The sequence below is a fragment of the Penicillium verrucosum genome (assembly GCF_028828655.1).
Source record: "Penicillium verrucosum strain IBT 35672 chromosome Unknown utg000004l_segment0_segment0, whole genome shotgun sequence".
NCBI lineage: Eukaryota > Fungi > Ascomycota > Eurotiomycetes > Eurotiales > Aspergillaceae > Penicillium > Penicillium verrucosum.
The window spans coordinates 2,171,247-2,192,850 of NW_026643213.1; the positions used below are offsets into that span (position 1 = coordinate 2,171,247).

At 48.5% G+C, this 21,604-nt stretch overlaps 7 protein-coding genes across 7 annotated transcripts; 4 read left to right on the plus strand and 3 right to left on the minus strand.

Annotated features, from left to right (window-relative positions):
• Positions 1 to 1,002: 1,002 nt before the first annotated feature.
• N7516_010211 (WD40 repeat domain-containing protein) lies at positions 1,003 to 2,882 on the plus strand (the record flags this gene model as incomplete). Its single annotated transcript, XM_057222930.1, has 4 exons — positions 1,003 to 1,196; positions 1,287 to 1,414; positions 1,472 to 2,058; positions 2,118 to 2,882. The coding sequence occupies 4 exons, from the start codon at positions 1,003 to 1,005 to the stop codon at positions 2,880 to 2,882; spliced, it is 1,674 nt and encodes a 557-aa protein (XP_057070151.1).
• An 873-nt stretch (positions 2,883 to 3,755) lies between these two features.
• Positions 3,756 to 4,990, minus strand: pdx1 (uncharacterized protein; the record flags this gene model as incomplete). The annotated part of the gene is made up of 2 exons (XM_057222931.1): positions 4,686 to 4,990; positions 3,756 to 4,546 (listed from the first exon to the last, which is right to left on the minus strand). Exons 1-2 carry the CDS (start codon positions 4,762 to 4,764, stop codon positions 3,756 to 3,758), a joined length of 870 nt encoding a protein of 289 aa, XP_057070152.1. The 5' UTR covers positions 4,765 to 4,990.
• Positions 4,991 to 5,231: 241 nt separating this feature from the next.
• Positions 5,232 to 6,089, plus strand: N7516_010213 (uncharacterized protein; the record flags this gene model as incomplete). Its single annotated transcript, XM_057222932.1, has 1 exon — positions 5,232 to 6,089. One exon carries the CDS (start codon positions 5,232 to 5,234, stop codon positions 6,087 to 6,089), a length of 858 nt encoding a protein of 285 aa, XP_057070153.1.
• Positions 6,090 to 6,485: 396 nt separating this feature from the next.
• N7516_010214 (cohesin subunit SMC1) lies at positions 6,486 to 10,533 on the plus strand (the record flags this gene model as incomplete). The annotated part of the gene is made up of 6 exons (XM_057222933.1): positions 6,486 to 6,516; positions 6,568 to 6,661; positions 6,713 to 9,668; positions 9,720 to 10,027; positions 10,084 to 10,450; positions 10,516 to 10,533. The coding sequence occupies 6 exons, from the start codon at positions 6,486 to 6,488 to the stop codon at positions 10,531 to 10,533; spliced, it is 3,774 nt and encodes a 1,257-aa protein (XP_057070154.1).
• A 770-nt stretch (positions 10,534 to 11,303) lies between these two features.
• N7516_010215 (uncharacterized protein) lies at positions 11,304 to 12,590 on the minus strand (the record flags this gene model as incomplete). The annotated part of the gene is made up of 1 exon (XM_057222934.1): positions 11,304 to 12,590. The coding sequence occupies one exon, from the start codon at positions 12,588 to 12,590 to the stop codon at positions 11,304 to 11,306; it is 1,287 nt and encodes a 428-aa protein (XP_057070155.1).
• A 1,894-nt stretch (positions 12,591 to 14,484) lies between these two features.
• N7516_010216 (endo-1,4-beta-xylanase) lies at positions 14,485 to 15,994 on the minus strand (the record flags this gene model as incomplete). The annotated part of the gene is made up of 9 exons (XM_057222935.1): positions 14,485 to 14,574; positions 14,636 to 14,701; positions 14,765 to 14,829; positions 15,007 to 15,095; positions 15,150 to 15,295; positions 15,351 to 15,472; positions 15,534 to 15,582; positions 15,642 to 15,682; positions 15,739 to 15,994. The coding sequence occupies 9 exons, from the start codon at positions 15,992 to 15,994 to the stop codon at positions 14,485 to 14,487; spliced, it is 924 nt and encodes a 307-aa protein (XP_057070156.1).
• A 1,218-nt stretch (positions 15,995 to 17,212) lies between these two features.
• N7516_010217 (uncharacterized protein) lies at positions 17,213 to 18,154 on the plus strand (the record flags this gene model as incomplete). The annotated part of the gene is made up of 1 exon (XM_057222936.1): positions 17,213 to 18,154. The coding sequence occupies one exon, from the start codon at positions 17,213 to 17,215 to the stop codon at positions 18,152 to 18,154; it is 942 nt and encodes a 313-aa protein (XP_057070157.1).
• Positions 18,155 to 21,604: the final 3,450 nt, after the last annotated feature.

Sequence of the window (21,604 nt, forward strand, 5' to 3'; positions counted from 1 at the left end):
ATTACTATTATGTTTACTTTACTCCGCAGTAATATTCTGTTGTATAGATAGTTGGTTGTAAAGCCAACCCCACTATAGAAGCTTTGGGCATATAATTTCTAAGATTGGTATTGTCGTTGCCATGGCCCAAGCTTCGTCGCGTCGCGTCGAAACAAGCGCGTATACCAAACCAATCTGTGCATTTCGCGTTAGAAAAACGACCCATTATAGATCCCTCACATGCCCCCCACTTTCAGTGGTCCAGTTAGACTAGTTTGTGCGCGTCCAAAGTAAACAACAGGACTAACAGTGTGAAATCAGTTTCAATTGTAACAAAGCCATGCTGAAACAGAACGTTCCAAATATTCTCGGCAACCAGCATGAGACTGCTTTGTAAAAGTAAACCAAAGAGCTAGACCTCACTGAAATAGTATAAAATATCCATCAGTGTGGTCAAAAAGGTGAAGAGTACTTAACTAACTGATTTGACCTGGTTGATGGGGCCCGATTGCCATCGGCTAAATCAGGTTAGCGTACCCGACGCGTGACCCAGAGAGTCGCCCTGCGCAACTCCGTCACTCCCTTGAAGACATTCATTCATTCACATGCCTGAAGTTCAGACACTTCTTTGTTTAGTCTGCCTGGTGAAACAGGGTCTGCTCGTACTTTCTCCTGGAACATCTTCTCTCTTCAGGCGTCAACGGCTGGGGCCATCATTCCGCCTCTGGATCAACAACAACGGACCCTCTGCGAATCGCCCTTTAAATACCCTTGACCCTACACCCGGATCTCTGACCGTTTGACATCCTCGATTGACAGACATTTCACTTCTATCTTATGCAACACTTATCTCTGTCTTGATTGGTTGCACTTTGGCTCTGGGGCTTGGACAGACAACCAGACATCGCCATGGCGGACAAACCTCAGAATTCAAAGAAGGCTGGGAATAGGTCGGCATCAAGACCTCGAATATCGCAGATATCAAACATTGCATCACCGCCTGGATCGAAGACGCCGCCAAGCATGCCCTCTAAGCGCACGATGTATTTCCCAGACAATTCAAATTCGGGCAGCCGCCAACGGGAAGATGAAGCAGACCCAATCGACCCTAGTGCGCTTGCAAAAGCATTGCTGGATTATGAGACTGCTGGGGGCCGGAGGGACAGAACCCCGGCCTCCAGTCCGTGTCGCAAGAGACAGCGGGTCTACGGGGACCGGTAAGCCACGCTTTTGGTCGTCTTCAATCGGAAAGCCCGCGACAAAAGCAATGGCAGTCATCTATGACCCAGCTACTGACAATAATTCAGATTCATCCCCAATCGCGACGGACAAGATCTACAAGCGACTTATAGTCTGTTGCATGAAGATGGTTGCCCATCGACTCCTTCCAAGGCGAAGAAACGCCCCCCTCACTCCGAGCTCCATTTCCAAAAGAGTGTGTCACATATCGGAATCCAATGCGTTGTACATTTGAACTGACTTTTTATCGCAGCCGAGGAAGCCAACCTCACATTTTCTCGAGTTTTGCGCAGCGAGCTGTTCGGAAACACGGTTCCACAACCCGACTTGAACTCTGCGCCACCCGACCCATTGCTCGGCTTCAGCAATGGAATCAATGACAAGACTCGATCTCATACACCACCCGCTCATATGGCTTCCAATCTCCCTCCAGCTAGCATCACCCCCACCACCCCACACAAGAACCTCTTCAACTATGGACCTTCACGGCCCGGATCGGGACATCCAACCCCCTCTAAAACCCCTCGAAGTGTGCATGGCCCCAACTTAGACGTGCGCTCTGAGCTCTACAGTCTTTCTCCCATTCGATACGACAGTCAGCGTATTCTCGAAACACCTCGAAAACAGGCCCGGTATGTAAACAAGGTGCCATACAAGGTCCTGGATGCACCGGATCTTCAGGATGATTTCTATTTGAACCTGGTGGACTGGGGCAGTGGTAATGTTCTTGGTGTTGGATTGGCCAATTGTGTCTATATGTGGAACTCCCACACCGGTGGAGTTACGAGGCTCTGCGAGCTGAAAGATGATACCGTGACCAGCGTGAGCTGGATTCAAAGGGTAAGCAAGAAATCTGCATGTGAATGCTCCATACATGATACTCACATCAAGGACTACAGGGTACACATCTTGCAATTGGCACGGGTAAAGGCCTAGTACAAATATGGGACGCTGAGCATTGCCGGCGGCTACGAACCATGATTGGACATACCAACCGAGTTGGTGCTTTGGCGTGGAACGATCACATTCTCACATCGGGATCTCGAGACCGTCTCATCTATCACCGTGATGTTCGGTCTCCAGACCAGTACATTCGAAAGCTTTCTGGCCATAAACAAGAAGTTTGTGGTTTGAAGTGGAACACTGAAGATGGCCAATTAGCATCCGGCGGCAACGACAACAAGTTGATGGTTTGGGATAAGCTGAGCGAGACACCCCTCTACCGCTTCTCCGACCACAACGCAGCAGTCAAGGCCATTGCATGGTCTCCTCATCAACACCATCTTCTCGCTTCTGGTGGTGGTACTGCAGACCGCACCATTAAGTTCTGGAACACACAAACCGGCTCAATGATCAAAGAGGTCGACACCGGTAGTCAGGTCTGCAACCTCTCTTGGTGCAAAAACTCCGACGAGATCATCAGCACACACGGTTACAGCCAGAACCAAATCGTCATCTGGAAATACCCTCGCATGGAACAAATCGTCTCCTTGACTGGTCACACTTTCCGCGTTCTTTACCTCGCCATGAGCCCTGATGGCGAAACCGTCGTAACAGGAGCAGGCGACGAAACACTCAGATTCTGGAAAATATTTGATAGACGAGCTACAAGAGACACTCGTCGGGAAGGCAGCAAACTGGCCGAATGGGGCACCATCCGGTAGTTCGGCCAATACTGTCTACCTTCTAATTTGTCTCTTCATCTGCATTCGACATGGCGTTTTTGGGTTTTCTTCAATTTGGTCACTGGGGGAAAATCATCGCATGGCCTGAGGGGGATCTCACTCTTCATCTTTTTATGCGTCGGCATCTATTGCATGTTTTTTTTTCCATCGGCGGTTTAAAGCATTTTGCGGGTGGACGTCCGGCGCTCGTTCATTCGGAATGGATACTTTGTTTGAGTTCTTTTTTCATTTTGCTTTTTTTGCTTCCACTTGTTTCCTTGATCCCTTCCATTCATTCGTCCTACTCTGGCTGGGATTTAGGCTGGCCGTACTGGCCGTACTGGCCGGTCACCTTGGAGTCGAGCGAGCATTTCTACACCCACACGTTACTTCAAGGCTTTGAGCGGCGGCGCTTGCGGTGTTTCTTGGTTGCCGGTATGCGGTGTTGCGCGGGGGGTGTTTTCATTTCAATTTGTCTTTTGCATGGTTGCTTTTGATGATGACATGACCCTTTTTTTCGGCACAAATTTGTGCCTATGTTCCCATTTCAGAGGATTTAGCTATGCCAACCAACCTTCATGGGATCTAAACCATGCCTGAAACCAAATGAGAATCGAAATTGATTGACACTTATATGTTTCTTGGAGGTCCAAGCTCTTGCTTCTTCTCCTTGACTAAGGACCTTCTTTCGCATAGTTAACTTAATTTCTTTTTCTCAAGCGAAGTAACCCAATCAAGGAAATATCCGATTAACTATGCTATACTGTATACATTCATGAATGAGCTTCGCCTGCCCAGTTTTTGGCGCAGATGACCGGAAACAAACAAAAGAAAAAAGCTCGAAGAAGGGAGATTTGAAACACCAAGGAAAATCTAAAGCACCAACCGTGCTGGCTCAACTGAGAGAAGAGTCTTGATTCGCTCCAAAAATGCCTTGGCGCGGGTCTCCTCACCAACAGGGACGGTCAAGCTGAAAACGTTGGAAGCAACACCGGCCGAGCTCTCAACCGAAGCCGTAGGCACGGACTTCTTGGACGACTTTGTACTGAGGAAGTCGATCAGGTCCTCGGTGACAGGCTTAGAGCGGACAGTCTTCGGGGCCTCGAAAGCGTTCAGCTCGGGAATATAACCACCGCGGGATGTGTTGATCGGCTGGGCGCCGAGAACCTCCTCGAAAAGCTCATCGGCGGAGGGCTTGAAGCTAGCCAAGCGGGGCAGGTCGTCGTTGGCAAGGTCTGTAGCGACGGCAAGGAAGCGGGACAGCGGGACTGTGACACCCAGGTTATCCTGGAGCTTCTTCTGGGTAGACAACACGGTAGCCAGGGAAATAGAGATGGCGACGGAAGTCATGGGCAGGGGCTTGGAGACAATCTCCTCTTCAGCCACGGCCGGGGCGGCCGGGGCCGGGGCCGGGGCGATCTTGATGTTGCTCAGATCGAGGTGAGAAAGCTTGGCCAGAGTGGCGGCCTGGGTTGATGGGTAGTTGGCGGGAATCTGGCCGATATATGCAAGTACGTCACCCTTCAAGAGACGACCCTTGGGGCCCGAAGCTGGGATCTTGTCGACATCAGACTTGGGAATACCCTTCTCACGGAGGAGCTGGGCGACGGAGGGGTAGAGCGGATAGGCGGGGTTCTGGGTTGTGGGAGCGGTGGATTGCAGGCCTAGAAGGGATGTCGGTGTTAGCACTAGTTAAGCAATGCTTGTTATATCGCAAGTAGTTTCCGCCGTAGACCTGAGCCTCGAGGAGCGGCTTTCCGTTGCGGAGATGCTGTTTGCCATGAACATGGATGGGAAACTCACGTCTGCCGACACCGAACACCTTCTGTTGACGGCGAGCAAACATGGCCGGAACCTGACCGACTGTGATCTTGGCTGCCATTGCTAAGTGATTCTGGAGTTTTGGAAGATTGGGAGTGCTGCGATGCCGATTGGGATCTTCGGCCGATGTCGCAACTCGCCGCGGACGTTGGATTCGAAAGGAACGAGCAGGATCAACGAAGAGCCCACCACCACGTCAAAGCGCACAAATCTCCGAGGTCAATTCTTCTGAGGTCGTGTGTTTGGCGAGGTAATTCAAAGCAGCTGTTGGAGGTGTTGAGGGCGTTGGGAGCTTTCACCGGCGGCCGGGACGGGAACATTTTTCTGCCGCTTGGTGTTTTGGCCATTATCGGCGATTTCCGATCAGAACGACGGTCAATTGATTCTTGTCCTAGTAAGTTATCGAGCCGAAGCTATTTTATCGTTGACTCTCTGCCAATTCCCCTCCGGATTTATGAGTGTCAATTGGCTGCACGTCATGGTCTACATCACTTTACTAACGTGAGCATCCATAGGCCCAGTACAGCCATGTCCGTCAGAACACCCACCTTCTCAATATTCTGGCGCCAATGCCTACAAAGTCCAATGCGACCTGGCTTTCAGATGAACTCGGCATCGTCCTTGCGCCACTTCACTTCTAGTGCGCCTCATTACAAGATCAAGGGTGTGGCCAGAACTGTCGATTCCGCGTGGCAAGCCGCAAGCCCTTATGGGAACAAGAACCCCCGTGCCATTGCGAAGCTGCAAGCGAAAGTAGTAAAAGCCGGACAAGTGCTTTTGTTCCAAGCTCCTTCTCATCGCCCATATATCTTAACTGCGTACGGTCTCTCCGCGTTCTGCTTCGCCTATTCCATCTACAACTCGAACGCGGTTCTCGTGGATCCTCTGGTTCCTCTTCCAATGTGGCAGAAATCTCTATTTGGTGGTATCTGTATCATGATGAGTGTTGGTGGCACCCTGTTCATCGCCCGAACTGGCTCCCTAGTCAAGAATATCAGAGCGGTCAACTCCGATGGTCGTATGCGCGTCCTTTTCAGTGTCCGAAGCATGGTCCCTTTCAAGAAGCCTTACCAGGTCGAAGTGGCACCGGGTGATCTCTCTTTCAAGCGCAGAATCTCGGTCTCTCCAGAAACCATGAAGCGTTACGAGGATAGTACCAAACTCGGCCGCACGTTGGAAACCGAGCCAACCTTTATCAGGACGGTGAAATCCATGCCTCGCCGGATTTTCCAGAGCGTGCGGCAACTTTTCACGAACGAGGACTTCATCATTGTGCAGTTGGCGGGTCACAAAACCCATTTCCGACTGGACTCCAATGGATACATCTCGGATGATCTCCTACACTTTGGGCGCATGGTGAATGTGAAGATGCCATTCAGAGATTAATTGGAGATCATTATCCAAGTATCACGAAGGTCTCTTCGTGTCGTGTCGCATCTAGTTATGTTCTGTACATCATTTTTGCTTTGTCTCTTAGATAGCGATAGAGCACTTGTAATACCAGTCAGGAAGGCGATTTCAATAATACCACAACAGAGTATCTTATAAGAATCCTACTGCTTGTTAGAATATATTTTTAGTATGTAATGTCGTAGGGTCGTCTTCCAACGTTTATGCGCCACTAAATTTGGGGTGCCACGTGATGGCCGGCGCGTCTTAGGTGGACGCGGTTCACCCGTTATCGCGCCCCTCCCACATCTTGCCCACAACTCAATCTCTTGTTTAAATAACAGGGTTCTTGAATTTCTCGGCGCGTTGCTCCCTCAGGAAGCCGCTGGCAAGATGGGAAAACTCATTCGTTTGGAGCTTTTCAGTATGTACGACCGGAAGATGCGACGCAGGCAGTAGCTAACTTTGTTACTAGACTTCAAATCCTACAAGGGACATCATGTCCTCCTGTTCGGAGATGCGTACTTCACGTCGATTATTGGCCCGAACGGGTCTGGCAAGTCAAACTCGTGAGTGCCTCCTGGTCTTAGCCCAAAGAACCGTAGGCTAATGCGCATTAGGATGGATGCCATATCTTTCGTTCTAGGAATCAAGTCTTCTCACCTGCGATCGACGAATCTCCGTGACCTTGTGTACCGTGGCCGCGTTTTGCGCACATCTAAAGTGGATGGAGAGCCTGCTGCCGATGAGCAGGATGGCCAGCAAGAGGAGGAGCCAGAGAGCATGGATGTCTCCCAAGATGCCGGTGGAAACGACCCGAAATCCGCTTGGGTGATGGCAGTCTATGAGGACGACGCAGGCGAGGAGCAGCAATGGCGCCGATCTATTACTAGCCAGGGTGTTAGTGAATACCGCATTAACAACCGAATCGTGTCTGCCCACCAATACAACGAGGCCTTGGAGGAGGAGAACATCTTGATCAAGGCGCGAAACTTCCTGGTGTTCCAGGGTGATGTCGAGGCAATCGCATCCCAGTCGCCCAGAGACCTTACTCGGTTGATTGAGCAGATCTCTGGCAGTCTGGAGCACAAGGCCGACTATGAAAAGTTCAAGGCAGAGGCGGAGGAGGCCGCGGAACAGCAAACCGTCCAGCTCAACCGTCGACGAGGAATCAATTCCGAAGTCAAGCAATACCAAGAACAGAAGCGAGAGGCCGAGAACTATGCGAAAAAGGCCGAAGAACGCGACCAGGCCATTATCACTCATATCCTATGGAAGCTCTTTCACTTCCAGCGACTGATCGACGACTCCAGTGCGGATATCCAGAAATATCAAGATGAGCTCAAGGAGTACCGCCGTGGCGTCGAGAAATATGAGAAGAACGTCGAAGACGCCAAGAAAGACCATGCTCGAGTCGGCAGAGATGTCGGCAAGGCCGAGAAAAACATCACGAAAAAGGAGAGAGAGATTGAAGAACTCAACAACTCGCTTGTGCCTGTCGACGAGAAGATCGACATCACCCAGAAGAAGGTTGAGAGATACTCTTCAAAAATTACCGAGATTGAGAAGGAGCGCGCATCACAATCCAACAATGGCAAGCAACTAGAAAAAGATCTCAAGCTTGTCGAGAAAGCTCAGGCTCAGTGGGAAGTTGAATGGCAGAAGGCGATGAGCAAGAAGGGTGGCCAGCTGAGCGAAGCCGATCAGCAGGAGTACCACAAGCTCAGAGAAGAAGTCAATCGGCGTTCGTCGGCGGACTCATTGAACCTGGACAATCTGCGCCGGCAGAGAAAGACCGAAGCTGAAGCAGTCAACAGCTTGAAGGGCAAGTTCGAGAATACTGAGTGGCAACTCAAATCTGTTGAATCCGATGTCCAGAACATGACTGAACGCAAGTCGTCTCTCAATGACACCGTCAAGTCCACCTCTAAAGAAATCGACCGTAAGAAGAAGGAGCTGAACGCATTGACCTCCGAGCGTTTGAAGGTCTCCCAAATGCGGACCGAGCTAGAAGAAAAGCTTCAGGTGGTGTTAAGAAAGCTTCTCGAGGCCGATGATGGTAAGAAGCAGACCGAACGCGAGCTCCGAGCCAAGGAGTTAATCTCGGCATTGAAGCGCATTTTCCCCGGCGTCAAAGGCCGTGTCAGTGACCTTTGCCGGCCGAAGCAGAAGAAATACTCCGATGCAGTCAGCACCGTACTAGGTCGACACTTCGACGCTATTGTTGTGGACAACGAGAAGACTGCCAAAGAGTGCATTCAGCACCTACGCGACCAACGAGCAGGTCAGGCCACATTCGTCCCGCTAGAAACAATTCAAGTCAAGGCCTTCAACTCGAACCTGAAGGGCATGCATCGGGGCATGCGCCCTGCTATTGAGACTATTGATTATGATGATTCGGTTGCGCGCGCAATCAGCTACGCCTGCGGCAACTCTATTGTCTGTGACGATCTGGCGACGGCCAAGTATCTTTGCTACGAACGAAATGTGGACGCGAAGGCTGTCACCCTCGATGGAACTGTCATCCACAAGGGTGGTCTCATGACTGGTGGACGTGGTCTTCAGCAGAACTCCAAGCGCTGGGAAGATTCTGAGGTTGAGAACCTATATAAATTAAAGGAGAAGCTCATGAGTGATCTCACCACCCTCCCCAAGAGTCACCGCCGAGGGTCTGAAGAAGAGACGCTCCAGGGTGACCTCGTCGGTCTCGAGCAGCGCCTCAATTACTCCCGTGATGAGTTGAAGGCCCTCGAGAGGAACCTCGAGAGCAAACGTAGCGAGCTGGACTTCGTTAAGGGCCAGATGGAGGAACTGCGACCTAAATACACCGAGCGTAAGGAAAACCTTGACGAGCTAGATGAGACAATCGAAACGTCACAAGCTTCGGTCAGCACCGTTGAGGACGAGATCTACCGCAAGTTCTGCAAGCGCTTAGGGTATGATGATATCCGAGAATATGAGGCCCAGCAGGGCTCTATGCAGGAAGAGGCCGCGCAAAAGAAGCTTGAATTCACCACCCAAAAGAGCCGAATTGAGAACCAGCTCAGCTTCGAGAAACAACGTATTCAAGCCACCGAGGACCGAATCAATGGCCTCAAAGCCCAATACGAGCGCGACCAGAGCCTGATTGAAGAGCTACAAGGCCAGCAAGAAGAAATCCGCAAACAGCTCGATGAATTCGAAGCGGAGCTTGAGCTCCTCCGAGAGGCACTCCAGGAGCAGAAGCAAATCTATGGCCAGTCAGCAGAAAACTTGGCAGAGCAGCGCCGTGAACTCCAGAGGCGTAGCAAGCACGTTGAAGCAGCGTTGAAGAACGTCAATGCGCTTGAAGCAGAGATCCAGAGGAACTCTTCCAGTCGTTACGCTCTTCTGCGTCGCTGCAAGCTTGAAGACATTGATGTTCCTTTGGCCGAGTCTTCTAATTCGCTTGACAAGCTTCCAATTGATGACCTTGTGCAAGCAGCAGATCCGGATGCCATGGAGGTGGATGAAGGAGATGGTTTGGACGAGGCTCCTCCGGTGCACGATTATGGTATCGAGGTCGACTTCGACTCTCTGGGGGAGACCCTGAAAGAGGTTAGTGTTCACTCCTATCGCCTTGTTTCCCACATACTAATTCAATTACAGGAGGCCGATGACAAGCTCGAGGATGAACTGCTCGAAAAGGTCCGTGTTCTCAACAGCGACCTCGACAAGATGGCGCCGAATGCGCGTGCCATGGAGCGCTTGGAGAGTGTCGAGAACAAACTTCGCAGCACCGAAAAGGACTTCGAGGACGCCCGGAAGTCTGCACGAAAGGCCAAGGAAGAGTTTGAGTCCGTGATGAAGACGCGGTCCGATCTCTTCAACAAGGCATTCACTCACATTTCCGAGCAAATTGGGCCGATCTACCGTGAACTCACGCGCAGTGCCAATTACCCCCTGGGTGGTCAAGCGTAGGTTTCTTTTTGAACATCCGACTGCGAACGATGATAACTAACATTTCAAACAGCTACCTCGATATTGAGGATTCGGACGAACCGTATTTGGACGGCATCAAATACCACGCTATGCCTCCTCTCAAACGTTTCCGAGACATGGAGCACCTTTCAGGTGGCGAGAAGACCATGGCCGCACTCGCTTTGCTATTCGCTATCCACTCGTACCAGCCGTCTCCATTCTTCGTGCTGGACGAGGTTGACGCAGCCCTGGACAACACCAATGTCGCCCGCATCGCCAACTATATCCATGACCATGCCGCACCTGGCATGCAGTTTATCGTGATTAGTCTGAAAACCGGACTGTTCCAGAACAGTGAGGCTCTGGTCGGTATCTACCGGGACCAGGTGGAGAACAGCAGCAAATCGTTGACGCTTGATGTGAGTTTTGAAGATGCCTTTCGTATACGCCGATATGGAAATATGCTGACAATGATCATTCACAGCTTCGGAAGTACACCTAAATCCTCCAGATGGGATTTATACGGATTGTGTGATAACCCTTTGCTTTTACTTTGCTTGCTATTTCTTCATCGTTGTAGATTATTGAAACTACCCTGTGTCCATTCTGGGCAATTATTTCTATCGACAAGGCTGTTAATTGATACCAGTTCCTATACTGTGGTTTTCAGGTTGTTCTAACCCTTCTCGCACGTCGTAACTACGGTAACCCTAAAAACCTCCGTTTCCGAACAACTCACAAGTCAACTGTTCATGCTTTTACTTATTTTGGATGATGCTTCTGAGAGCATCTCCCGGAAGTAGATATGGAAAAAGAGTTTTCAATTAAGACCATGTTAATAGATGTAATTCCTCCCCTAGAAAATGCACCACTTGATAGCAAAAGATAAAGATATTAAAAGCCCCGCGAAAAAGATAGCAAAGAACCGCCCACCTGTGAAGTCATGAAGGGACTTCAGCTTATTTTTGATGATTTTTGATGATTTTTGATGCGTTTTGTGAAACACCAGGAACCGGACTTCCACCATGCACAAGACTTAGCACTTGCTGAAAGTACCGGTGTTGGATGAGACAAATCGATGTCTGGAAAGAAAGAACAAGAGTAGGAAGCACCGAGAACAGAGAACCGTGAAGTGAGAACCGTGAAGCGTAAACCGTGAAGCGTAAACCGTGAACCGAAAAAGAGTGTTCTGTGAGAGACGTGCGACCTATTGGAGGTACTGCCATTAGCGAGAAGTAGATAGTCATGGAGGCTCAACAAGTCAGATACCTTCTAGTTTGTTCCTGCCTGTCCCACAACCTCAGTCATGTTTGAGGACTTGATCTGCGGAGTGATCTTCATTCCAGAAATCCCCTTCGCTAGCAGAGCAGCCTTGGTTGGATTGGTAATCTTGGCCTGAATACCATTCTTGACCTCCGCAGCAGGCTTGACCTGAGTAGCAGGCTTGACCTGAGTAGCAGGCTTGACCTGAGTAGCAGGCTTGACCTGAGTAGCAGGCTTGACCTGAATAGCAGGCTTGGTTGGAGCAACAGTCTTTGCCGGGGTAACAGTCTTGGCCGGGGTAACAGTCTTGGCCGGGGTGACAGTCTTGGCCGGGGTGACAGTCTTGACCTGAGTAGCAGTCTTGACCTGAGTAGCAGTCTGGACCTGAGTAGCAGTCTTGGCCGGAGTAGTACTCTTGATCCCAGCAGCAGCCTTAGCCATAAATGCAGCCTTGGCCTGAGAAGCGATCTTAGCCTGGGTTCCGTTGACCTCGGCGGTACGCTTGATCTGGGAGGGAGTAGTATTGGCATCAATTGCTGTCATGGCCTGGGTAGCGGCCTCATGCACAGCGACAGGCTCCGCCTGAGTAGGCGTCTTGTCCTCACTAGCGGGCACAATTTCCTCGCTAGCCTCAGTGGGAGGATCCTCAGAGGATGACTCCACGTACGCACCAGAGACAGGGACAGTCTCAAGAGTAGCATCCAGCGAGACCTGCGACTCAGTTGCGATGTCGGTGGCAGAGTCATTTGGAGCCGGGTTCATGTTTCCGCCCTCCTCGAGTGGATGGGGGACCCGGTTAGGGATGCTGGTGAGAAGGTTGTTGATTGCATCGGCATTTCTGCGAATATGGATGGCATGCTGGGTCTTGTCGGCAATCTTGAAGTCACAGGGGACCAGACGGTCGTCGGGACTTTGGTTGCGATGGTATTCGTAAAGACGAAGTTTGATGCCACGGACGAGGATGGCCCAGCATCGCTCACTGGGAAGCGGGGCACCGATCAAGCGTGGAACGGATTGATCCCAGTTGTCCTTGATGGAACCAGAGGGGTCGAGAATAATCTTCACGACGGTGTGCAGGGCCCTCTCTTCGCCAACGGCTTTCACAACGAAACAGTTCGAGTGGTTGTTCTCCTCATCCTCTTGCCACTTGAAGACCCAGCCATCATCCAAATCGAAGGCGTAAGTGAGGAGAGCGCCCACCATGATCTTGGCATTCTCAGCGTCTGGCTTATTCTCGTATGCGCTGATGAACTCCGCCATCGCAGGAAGCGAGAGATAGTTGGTGATTGTCTCCATGATAGCGGGTGTGAGAGGAAAGAGTTGGTGAGATGGAAGAATTGGTAAAGGAAGTGCAAAGGAGGAAGAAAGAGGAAAGAAGTAACGAGACGTGGATGCTTAAAGTCTTGGAAGTCACAAATCAGATCAACCTTACCTAAAATCAAATTGTGCGTACGTTAGCAAACACATTTATATACCTGCAGACCTGTAGACCTGCAGACCTATTTGTCTCAGATGGTTGACGGAAAATCCCCATCAAAGCAAACATTTTACTTCCACGGGTTACCCAGTATTAGGTGTCTACATGCATAGATCCATGGGGAACTTGACACTATATAACTATTCCCTCAAGTAACGCGAAAGTGCGAGTTATGCGAAAAACATTCGATATAGTTAATATATGCATATCTAGTTCAGATATATTTTTATATTGGTTAACCCCTGCTCACCCCTGCAAATTTGCCTTTAGTAACGTGAAAGTGCGAGTTGGGTAAAAAAGTCCATATCATACATATATATATATCTAGAGCTCTTTTACCTATGAAAGTCTAGCTAGGACACAAACAAATTGGAAAAGCAAGGGAAATTAGCCAGGGAGAAATATGTCGGGATGCACATAGTCGTCTGTAGATGTCCGCTACCTTAAAGTATGGGAAATTTGAGAAATTGCTAAGACAGTCGATAAAATAGGGTCGGTGGATGGAAAGAAGGTAAGATGCTTGTGAAAATGCAAAGAGAACTCTCATCCTTGTGACGGGTGACCGTCAATGCATTGTTGTTGAACAAGTGACTCGACCTGATCTTGGACAGAAACCTATGTAAAATGGCATCTAAGAGAGTATTCACCATGCACGGCACAGTCGACTTAATTAGGAAAGAGGTCAAAGGAAGCAAGAGTGGAGTTAGTATCATGTCACAGGTCTAAGAATTTCGGTCGATAAGCTTTATATATAGTGCATTATATAGTAGTCTCCACTAAGAATTGGAGACTCGGGGGCCGTTTCCAAGACACGTACGGAGTACGGAGTACTTGGCCAGGTGTGGGGTAATTGACAATCTGGGATGTGATCTTCAGGGTCTTTGCCCCTGAGGTTGAACCCCCTACACTCTGTTCGGCAAATATCGACTCTCAAATACCGGATTACCCGGTTCTTGCCAAGCAACCCAACCCCCATGCGGGTGGTACCTTTTACTAGTCATTCACATATAAAAGGTACATATGGCCTATCATCTGTCAAAATTCGACAAAAATTGATAAAAATAAAATGAATCCGATAGTACTATTTTATCTACATATAAAACTAGATAGCACTATTTTAATATCTAAAACCGGCGTTATCGTGGTGTTATATCACGAAGGGGTTTTGAACAGCCTCCGAAAGTTGTTCGCGCTATACAACATATATTCACGATACCCTCTCTAGAGATTATATTTTATAGAGAATATATATCTCTTGATACTTAGCATTCTAGTACTGAGACTATAATTATCATATCTAATTCGAGAGTCCAGAAACCCTAATTTTCTGGATGTACCTTTTATATGTGAATTACTAGTAAAAGGTACATTTTACGTTAGGCAAGTACGTTAGGGGGTTACTTGGCAAGAACCGGGTACCCGCCCAAATCAGCCTAATTACGTGGACTTCAAGGTCATAGTCCAGAAACGCGGAGCATATCTCCAAGTAGATTTTGAGTTGGGAGGTACGCTAGTTCTGTCTGAGGATTCCATTCTTCGAGTAAATGCTCCACCGTGGGGCCCTGAAACATCGTTGGACCCTTTCTGCGAGATATCTCAATTTGGTTTATTCAATTTCGATTAACCGAATAAATCAATGATTTCCTGTTGTCCGGACACTCTCGAGTTGAAGTGTAGCCTATAAACTTCTGATAGATGTCGAAAGCATCTTCCCTAGAGGGCATCTGCGATGGCGTCATACGCAGCCTTGGGGTTGTAATTTCCGTCGAAAAGCAATGGGCTCGATTCGGAGCGCCACGAATCCTAACAAAGTATGTAGTATTAGTATACAATGTGATTTACCATGGGAAGAATGGGCATTTACCGAGTCAGAAACTCCCCAAACTGTGATTCCGACACACTTCGGCTGGTCCAGGCAAGCTTTGACAACCTATAAAAAAATAGAGATTTAGTAGGGAGTCAATAATACCACTCACAGCATTGTGGGACTCACATTCACATAGTCGGTGGAGTCAGCGCCAGCAATGTCAAGCTCGGTGATAGCGACCTCCTTGGTTCCTGCACTGGCCAGAGCATTCAGAGCCGTGAGAGGTTGTTAGCTGATTTTCGGTCGATAAGAAGCAAGTGGGTACTTATTCCGAAACTGCAGCACCGCCACCGGCGGTCAAGTGGGTTTGAGAGCCTTGAAAGGAGTAAGCAATCTTATACGGTGATCTGCGATGACAGGTATCTTACCAATTCCGTCAATTGGGACACCGGCAGCAACCCATTTTTTAACATGGCTAACCATGCCAGTCAATTTAGTGGAAGAGGCGGAATCCAGGCTGTGTAAGGTCAGAATCCATGCAGAATGAAAAGAGCAGAGGGCTGCGACTCACTTGAAGTCGTTGATGTAAAGCTTCGCAGCTGGGTCTGCAGCACGAGCTGTTTCGAAAGCGATCCGCACAAAGTCTTCTCCAAGGAGATTGTAGAAGACGCTATCGCGGAAGGAGCCATCCTCTTCGAAAATTTCGTTTACAACGTCCTTAGTTTGATCAGTATCGTAGCTTTGTAGAACTCATATTGTCGGGAGAACATACCCAGGCATAGATTTTACCCTTGTATTGCTTCATCACCGTGGTAATGTGGTTCTTCATAACATCGATCAAGGTTGTCTTGTCTGAGATAGAAGAGACCCAAGATGGGAGCTGAGAGTACCACACTTGACGAGTTTAGCTTTGCTTGTTGTGACATACTTGAGTTCTAGAGTTTCAACGACTTACCGAGAGTATGGCCGCGGATCAGTTTCCCATTTGACTCGGCAAAGTCGACCTAGAATGTGTAAGGACCAGGTAAAGAAGCAATTGCTATAGGAAAGGCCAGGTACATACCAACTCGTCAGCCCCTGTGAAGGAGAACTGTCCTTGGTTTGCTATTTTTGCAAATCAGCTTCTGATACTATAATCGCCACGAAACAGTTGTCCTTACGCTCAGTAGCATCCCACTTCATACTGTTCTCCGGAGTCACTTGGCCAAAGTCAGCCTTGAGGATTGCCGGGGTCTTTTCATTCTTGTTCAAGGTGCCCTGGTCACCAATGTTTCCAAGGTATTTCTTCCCGTGAGTCTTGAATTTGGCATCAATGCTCACAGAGGCCTGTCGGGATTCAACCGGCCCGGAAAGCACTTGGGTAGCGAAAAGCATAGCTAGGGCAGCTGTCTTGATTTGAATCATATTGGGAAACATGTTGGTTCTTCAAGTCGATGAATAGAAATGAGACTGGTAGAAGAAATTGTCTGGGGGGAATGAGAAGATACTTATATAGCTCAGGAGCCCATATTTCTTCGGGAAGAGAAGTTCCAAGGTTGACTATTGAAATGCCAGCTAAAGGGGAAATCCTTCCCCGATGCAAAACGGGACTCCATCGTCAATTATTTTTACTAATGGGGAATAGGAGTTGTATTTTATCCAAGCCTCTATCTAGTAAATGCCTCGGATGGGATAATATTAAATATTTGTTTTTAGCCTAAATGCTCGCATAGAGGACTTCACTTGGGACGATATGTACTTTGAATGAATACTATCCAACCACCAAGCTCCAGTTGTCCGTTCAGGCATATAGGCCCCTTGTAAATTCTAGCCCCAACATGTAACGAAAGGGCCCACAATCTTGGCTTGTGCTCAAGGGTAGAATAGCCCAGCCGTTCAGATGAAACGAAGAGGGGTAAGGAGTGGAGATAACATCTACAACATACGGCGGGTACTTGGTGAATTGAAGGCTGAGAAAAGTAGCTAGCTCCAACTTCGTGCAGTCGGGTTTTCCTAGTTCAGCTATTTTTCAATCTCCCCTGCCAAATCCCGCTTGGAGGTGCCTCGGCTGATTACATCTGACGTTCTTCAGCTTTCCGCAAGGAGCAACCTACACCAAGATGGTAAAACCACTAAGAAAAGCTTTCTTAAAACTAGTGTGTTTGACAGTGAAACAGCATATAATAATGATGGACGTGTCAGTAATAATAAATCAAACCACCTAGAGTCACCATCAAGAATCACAGGAGGACTTATGATCTCATTGATGTATTTACCTAAACTCAGCCTGAATATAGGCTTGGAATGGCCAATTCGATGTGGAATTTAGCTCGGAGCTATCTCTAGAAAGGGGATCGTCCGGTGGACCGCTGTCCCTGGCTAATATAGTTTATTTTGGTCAATATTACCTAGGTATCCCCGAAGTTATCAAATAAGAAACACACAAGGATCAGCCCTTTCAAACTGAAACATTGGGGATTTCATCCTTCGGAAACAAGGAATTAGCTCAATCCATTTACCCGGGCCAAACTATCCAATTTATAAGTCGTCATTGGAGTATTTAAACAAGGTCGGTTCCAGCCAGGGTGGTTTGTTTGTATTTGTGCTTCAAGTCTTCAATCCAATAAACCACTATACACTAGGATCTCGACGACAATGAGATTCTCCAAGGCAAAAGCTGGCCTTGTGTCATCTGGCATGTTGTTGCTAGCATCAGCACCAGCTGTCGTCGCCGACTGCGCGCTTCCATCAACTTATACGTGGACATCAACTGGCGCTCTAGCGAATCCAAAGTCCGGATGGACCGCAGTCAAAGATTTCACCAACGTGGTTTTTAACAATAAACACCTCGTATACGCCTCAACCACCGACGCAAGTGGGAACTACGGCTCGATGAACTTCGGCCCCTTTTCGGATTGGTCTGACATGGCAACTGCGAGTCAAGTCGGAATGAGCTTCACAGTTGTCGCGCCCACTTTGTTCTACTTCCAGCCAAAGGACATCTGGGTCTTGGCCTACCAATGGGGTTCGAGCACGTTTACCTATCGAACATCAAGTGATCCTACCGATACCAATGGATGGTCATCGGAGCAAGCCCTCTTTTCCGGAAAGATCACCGGTTCAGACACTGGCGCCATTGATCAGACCGTTATCGGTGACGCTACGAATATGTACCTTTTCTTTGCTGGGGACAATGGCAAGATCTATCGCGCCAGCATGCCTATCGACAAATTCCCTGGAGACTTCGGAACAAGTTCGGAAGTGGTGCTGAGTGGCACTAAGAACGACCTGTTCGAAGCAGTTCAGGTGTACACCGTCAAGGGCCAGAACAAGTACCTTATGATCATCGAAGCAGTTGGAGCACAACAGCAGCGGTATTTCCGTTCATTCGTCTCCAACAGTCTCGACGGTTCGTGGGAAGAGCAGGCAGCAAGCGAGAGCAAGCCCTTCGCTGGTAAAGCCAATAGCGGTGCAACCTGGACCAACGACATCAGTCACGGTGATTTGGTTAGAACCAACCCTGACCAAACGATGACCATCGATCCATGCAACCTGCAACTCCTCTACCAGGGACGAGATTCCACCGCCGGGGGGTAACTACAATTCCCTACCGTGGAAGCCTGCCGTGCTCACCCTGAAAAACTAAAGGGGGTTGTGTACTTCGAAGGTGCATCGGGGTGAGGATGGAGTTGTTAAGACGGAATTGTGAGAGTTGTGAGATGGGGATCATGAGGCCAGACGGCTCATGCGGCGGATAAAGATAAGAGTACCCTGAGCCTGTTATATTAGAGTTTAATAGCAAATTCAAATCTCAGTACGGAGTAGAATCTCTTCTATCCGTTGCACAGCACCCGTTGAAAAAAACGAATTGTCCAGTTGACAGATTTGTCCAGTTCCGATATATATAATCGTTCCTATAGTTCTATTACTTCAACCAACGAAAATAAATGCATGACTAGTGAGATACATTTAAGCAAACGATGAACCGAAAAGTTAATTTCGGTTACAAAGAGTATATCTGCTGCGTCCGCAGTTGAGCTTTCAGGAGCATGTGTCATCAGACGTTAGGGGAAGTGTACGAAGCTTCCAGGTGGACCTTTCATAGTCACAGACATAGAATTATGACTTGTTCAAAACTAATTTACCAAACTGTTTTTGCCCTGCGAATTAGATAGCGAGCGACTAATCAACCAACCTGGGTATTAATGGAACGAGCAGTCAAGCGCCAGATAGAGCGGAGTTCTCTGCTATGACGACGGATTTGCTAGATATAACCTTGTCGCGCTATAATCTGTGAATCTATTGAGAAGACAGGGGAAGAGAGAGCAATGCAACTGTATTGGAAGTGCCAACTGCTGAAGAAGGGGGAAAGCAGAGGGAGAGGAGCTAGGGACTATCTAGATGGAAGTCCTGTCAAATAAGGCCAGGTGAGGCCGATCCTAACAGAATCTGACCAATAGCTTGGACCCGATCAAGATAAGGCAGGACCCTCCACCAAGGGCACATGAACAAGGACACGGACTGCCGTGAATCATGGCAACGTTCGATCAGGATACGAACAGTCGGGACGGAGGTCCTACCACCCGTACTAAGGCAATCCCCCATAGCTTGAAAGTTTGTCTTTGTTAGAAGAAAAATAGGCTGGCCTGGATTCTCCGTGAGGTCTGAACTCCAACCCAAGCTCTCGTCTTTGTGTAATTGTACCGTTGCAAACTTATCACAGGAAAAGACTAATCACAGGTTGCTGAATCCGCACGATTTCGCCTATTTCTCGTTGACTCGGGATCACTGACATTACCTAGGATGGCTGGTCGTATAACTATAAATTAGAAGACAGCGGGCCCGTGCGGGGAGGAAAAGATATGGTTGTCAAATCGGTAGGTGCGATCAAAGAGCTTAAAATTGAGCTTTCTTGATCATTTAAGTTGATATGGAAGCAGATCCGCTCTCGAATTTGGGTGTTCATGGATCCAAAGGTATTTGAAAAGCTTAAGGGATCAAACCAATTCGGCCCCACTAGTTAGTTAGTTTATGGGGTTAAAGTTACGGAGTAGTTCCCGACTGATTATACATTTAGAACTACCATGATCGGCCAGTGGGCTTGACCCCGACTTTCCATATTCGGTTGCATCTGGACAGACAACCCCGTATCGATAATCCGGGGTCGAATGAGTTCTAGACTCTCCCTTGACAGCCCCCGAGGTGGCGATATTTGATGTAGTGCTTTGCAAGGACAATGGCCGAGGAAAGCGAGAACGACGGAATCAGTGACCACTAAGAATAAAACCAAGCTTCGACGGAGTCCTTAGCCAATGGCTCTAATCTCCTTTCTGGAAACCTGACGCCAAGTACGGTGAGAGGAACAACGGAGTCATCAGGTGCAGTCTACTCTACTTGGGTATACCTAGTCACCGCCACCATCCAAGTCACTGTAACCCCAACGAGCATTGCAAATCATGCCCCGCGTCAACCCCCCCCAGACACCACAGAGGCGACCCGGATCCGAATTTCCAATAATGCAGGTTTCCTGCAGCAGTATCCTGGTACCAGGATTTAACCATCTGCACCCAGCTAGCAATGGTAACGGAATGTCAACAGGCGGGAGCCCCCGGGAGCACCACCCGCCGAGACGCACATATTCATACATACTCGATAACATTGCGCGGTGTAAGTAGACTTTGTACAGCAGGAACACTGGATATTTTGTTACCGAGGATCGAAAATAAAAAATGCTTTATTTCCAAATATGCAAATATTGCAATCCCTCAAAAGTCTTGTGCAACGGTAGCAGTACATATAGGAGCAGCTTGCGTCCACGGGCAGATGGTGATCTTCTCATGCGCGTATTGCGGCCATTATAAGGGGAGATATTCTCGCTAAAATGTACTCCCGTACAGAATAAAGAGTAGAATGATAGAATTGACCGTAATATTGTACTCCGTATGTATTCCGTTGTTGATCATTTCATCTCTTGGATGTTGCGGCCCGCACATATATACGCAAGGGACGTATGTCTTTTCCACGCCACTTGTTGAGGGGGCGTTGTGGTGTATTCTCTTGTGGGGATCGTGCACCCTTGGGTATTACAGAGTTTGGGGCCAATGCGGCTCAGGGGATGATAATGTGTATATTGTTGCTTTGGTGCTTGGTGTTGAGGTGCGATGTATTTAGTACATGCTCGGTACCTAACCCCGTGTTATTGATTGCGTGGAATTAATATTATTTTCTTGCTTTTGTTGATGATAATAAGGGCTGCCTGGCAAAGAGCATTGACCATGGAATATCCAATATATTTGAAACCTCGAACCAAATGATACAGAGGTCAGATGGCCCCAGGCAGATCGGTAAAAAGTATAAAAAGCCCGCTGAGACCCTATCTTCAACTGTAGTCAAGGGCTGACTTTTCTTAAGATCGAAAACCCCGATATCTCTCTTCATTGCAATATATAAAGTGAAATTGCCATATGAATATGTGGCCTGTAGGCTCATCGAATTGCATTAAATAACGCGACACGGTTATATTTTCCGTGTTTCTGGGCCTAGTCTAAATAACAATGATAATAGCCCCCTAGAAAAAGCAAATAAATAAATAAAACAAGGCCAAAGAGACGGTGGAGGAATAATAATGATAATACGGAGTACTGAGTACACAGTGGCACTCCCCCATAACATTGGGCCTCGCTACAGCTGCAATCCGCTCCTGCTGCAGGCCGAGATCCTGGTGGCGCTACCTACCCTGGTAGGTAGCTAATCATGACCATTTTCAATCGTTGGCTATGTCGTATACCACACACAGGGCCGAGAAAAAAAAGAAACAATGCCTACTCCATAAAAGCCGTATGGAATAATGGAGCGGTTGATCAAATTCGCAATGATCAGCTTCTTAGTCTGTCATCCACGGTTTCCCCACTCCCAGTAGACACTGTCGATCCTGGAGCAGGGAACCGATCCCAATGGTAGTTCAGATTCAATTAACTTTGGGGCTCCTTTTCCTTATGGATACGAATTGTCCTTCGGGTTCGAAGAATGCTTTGACTCTAGCTCCGG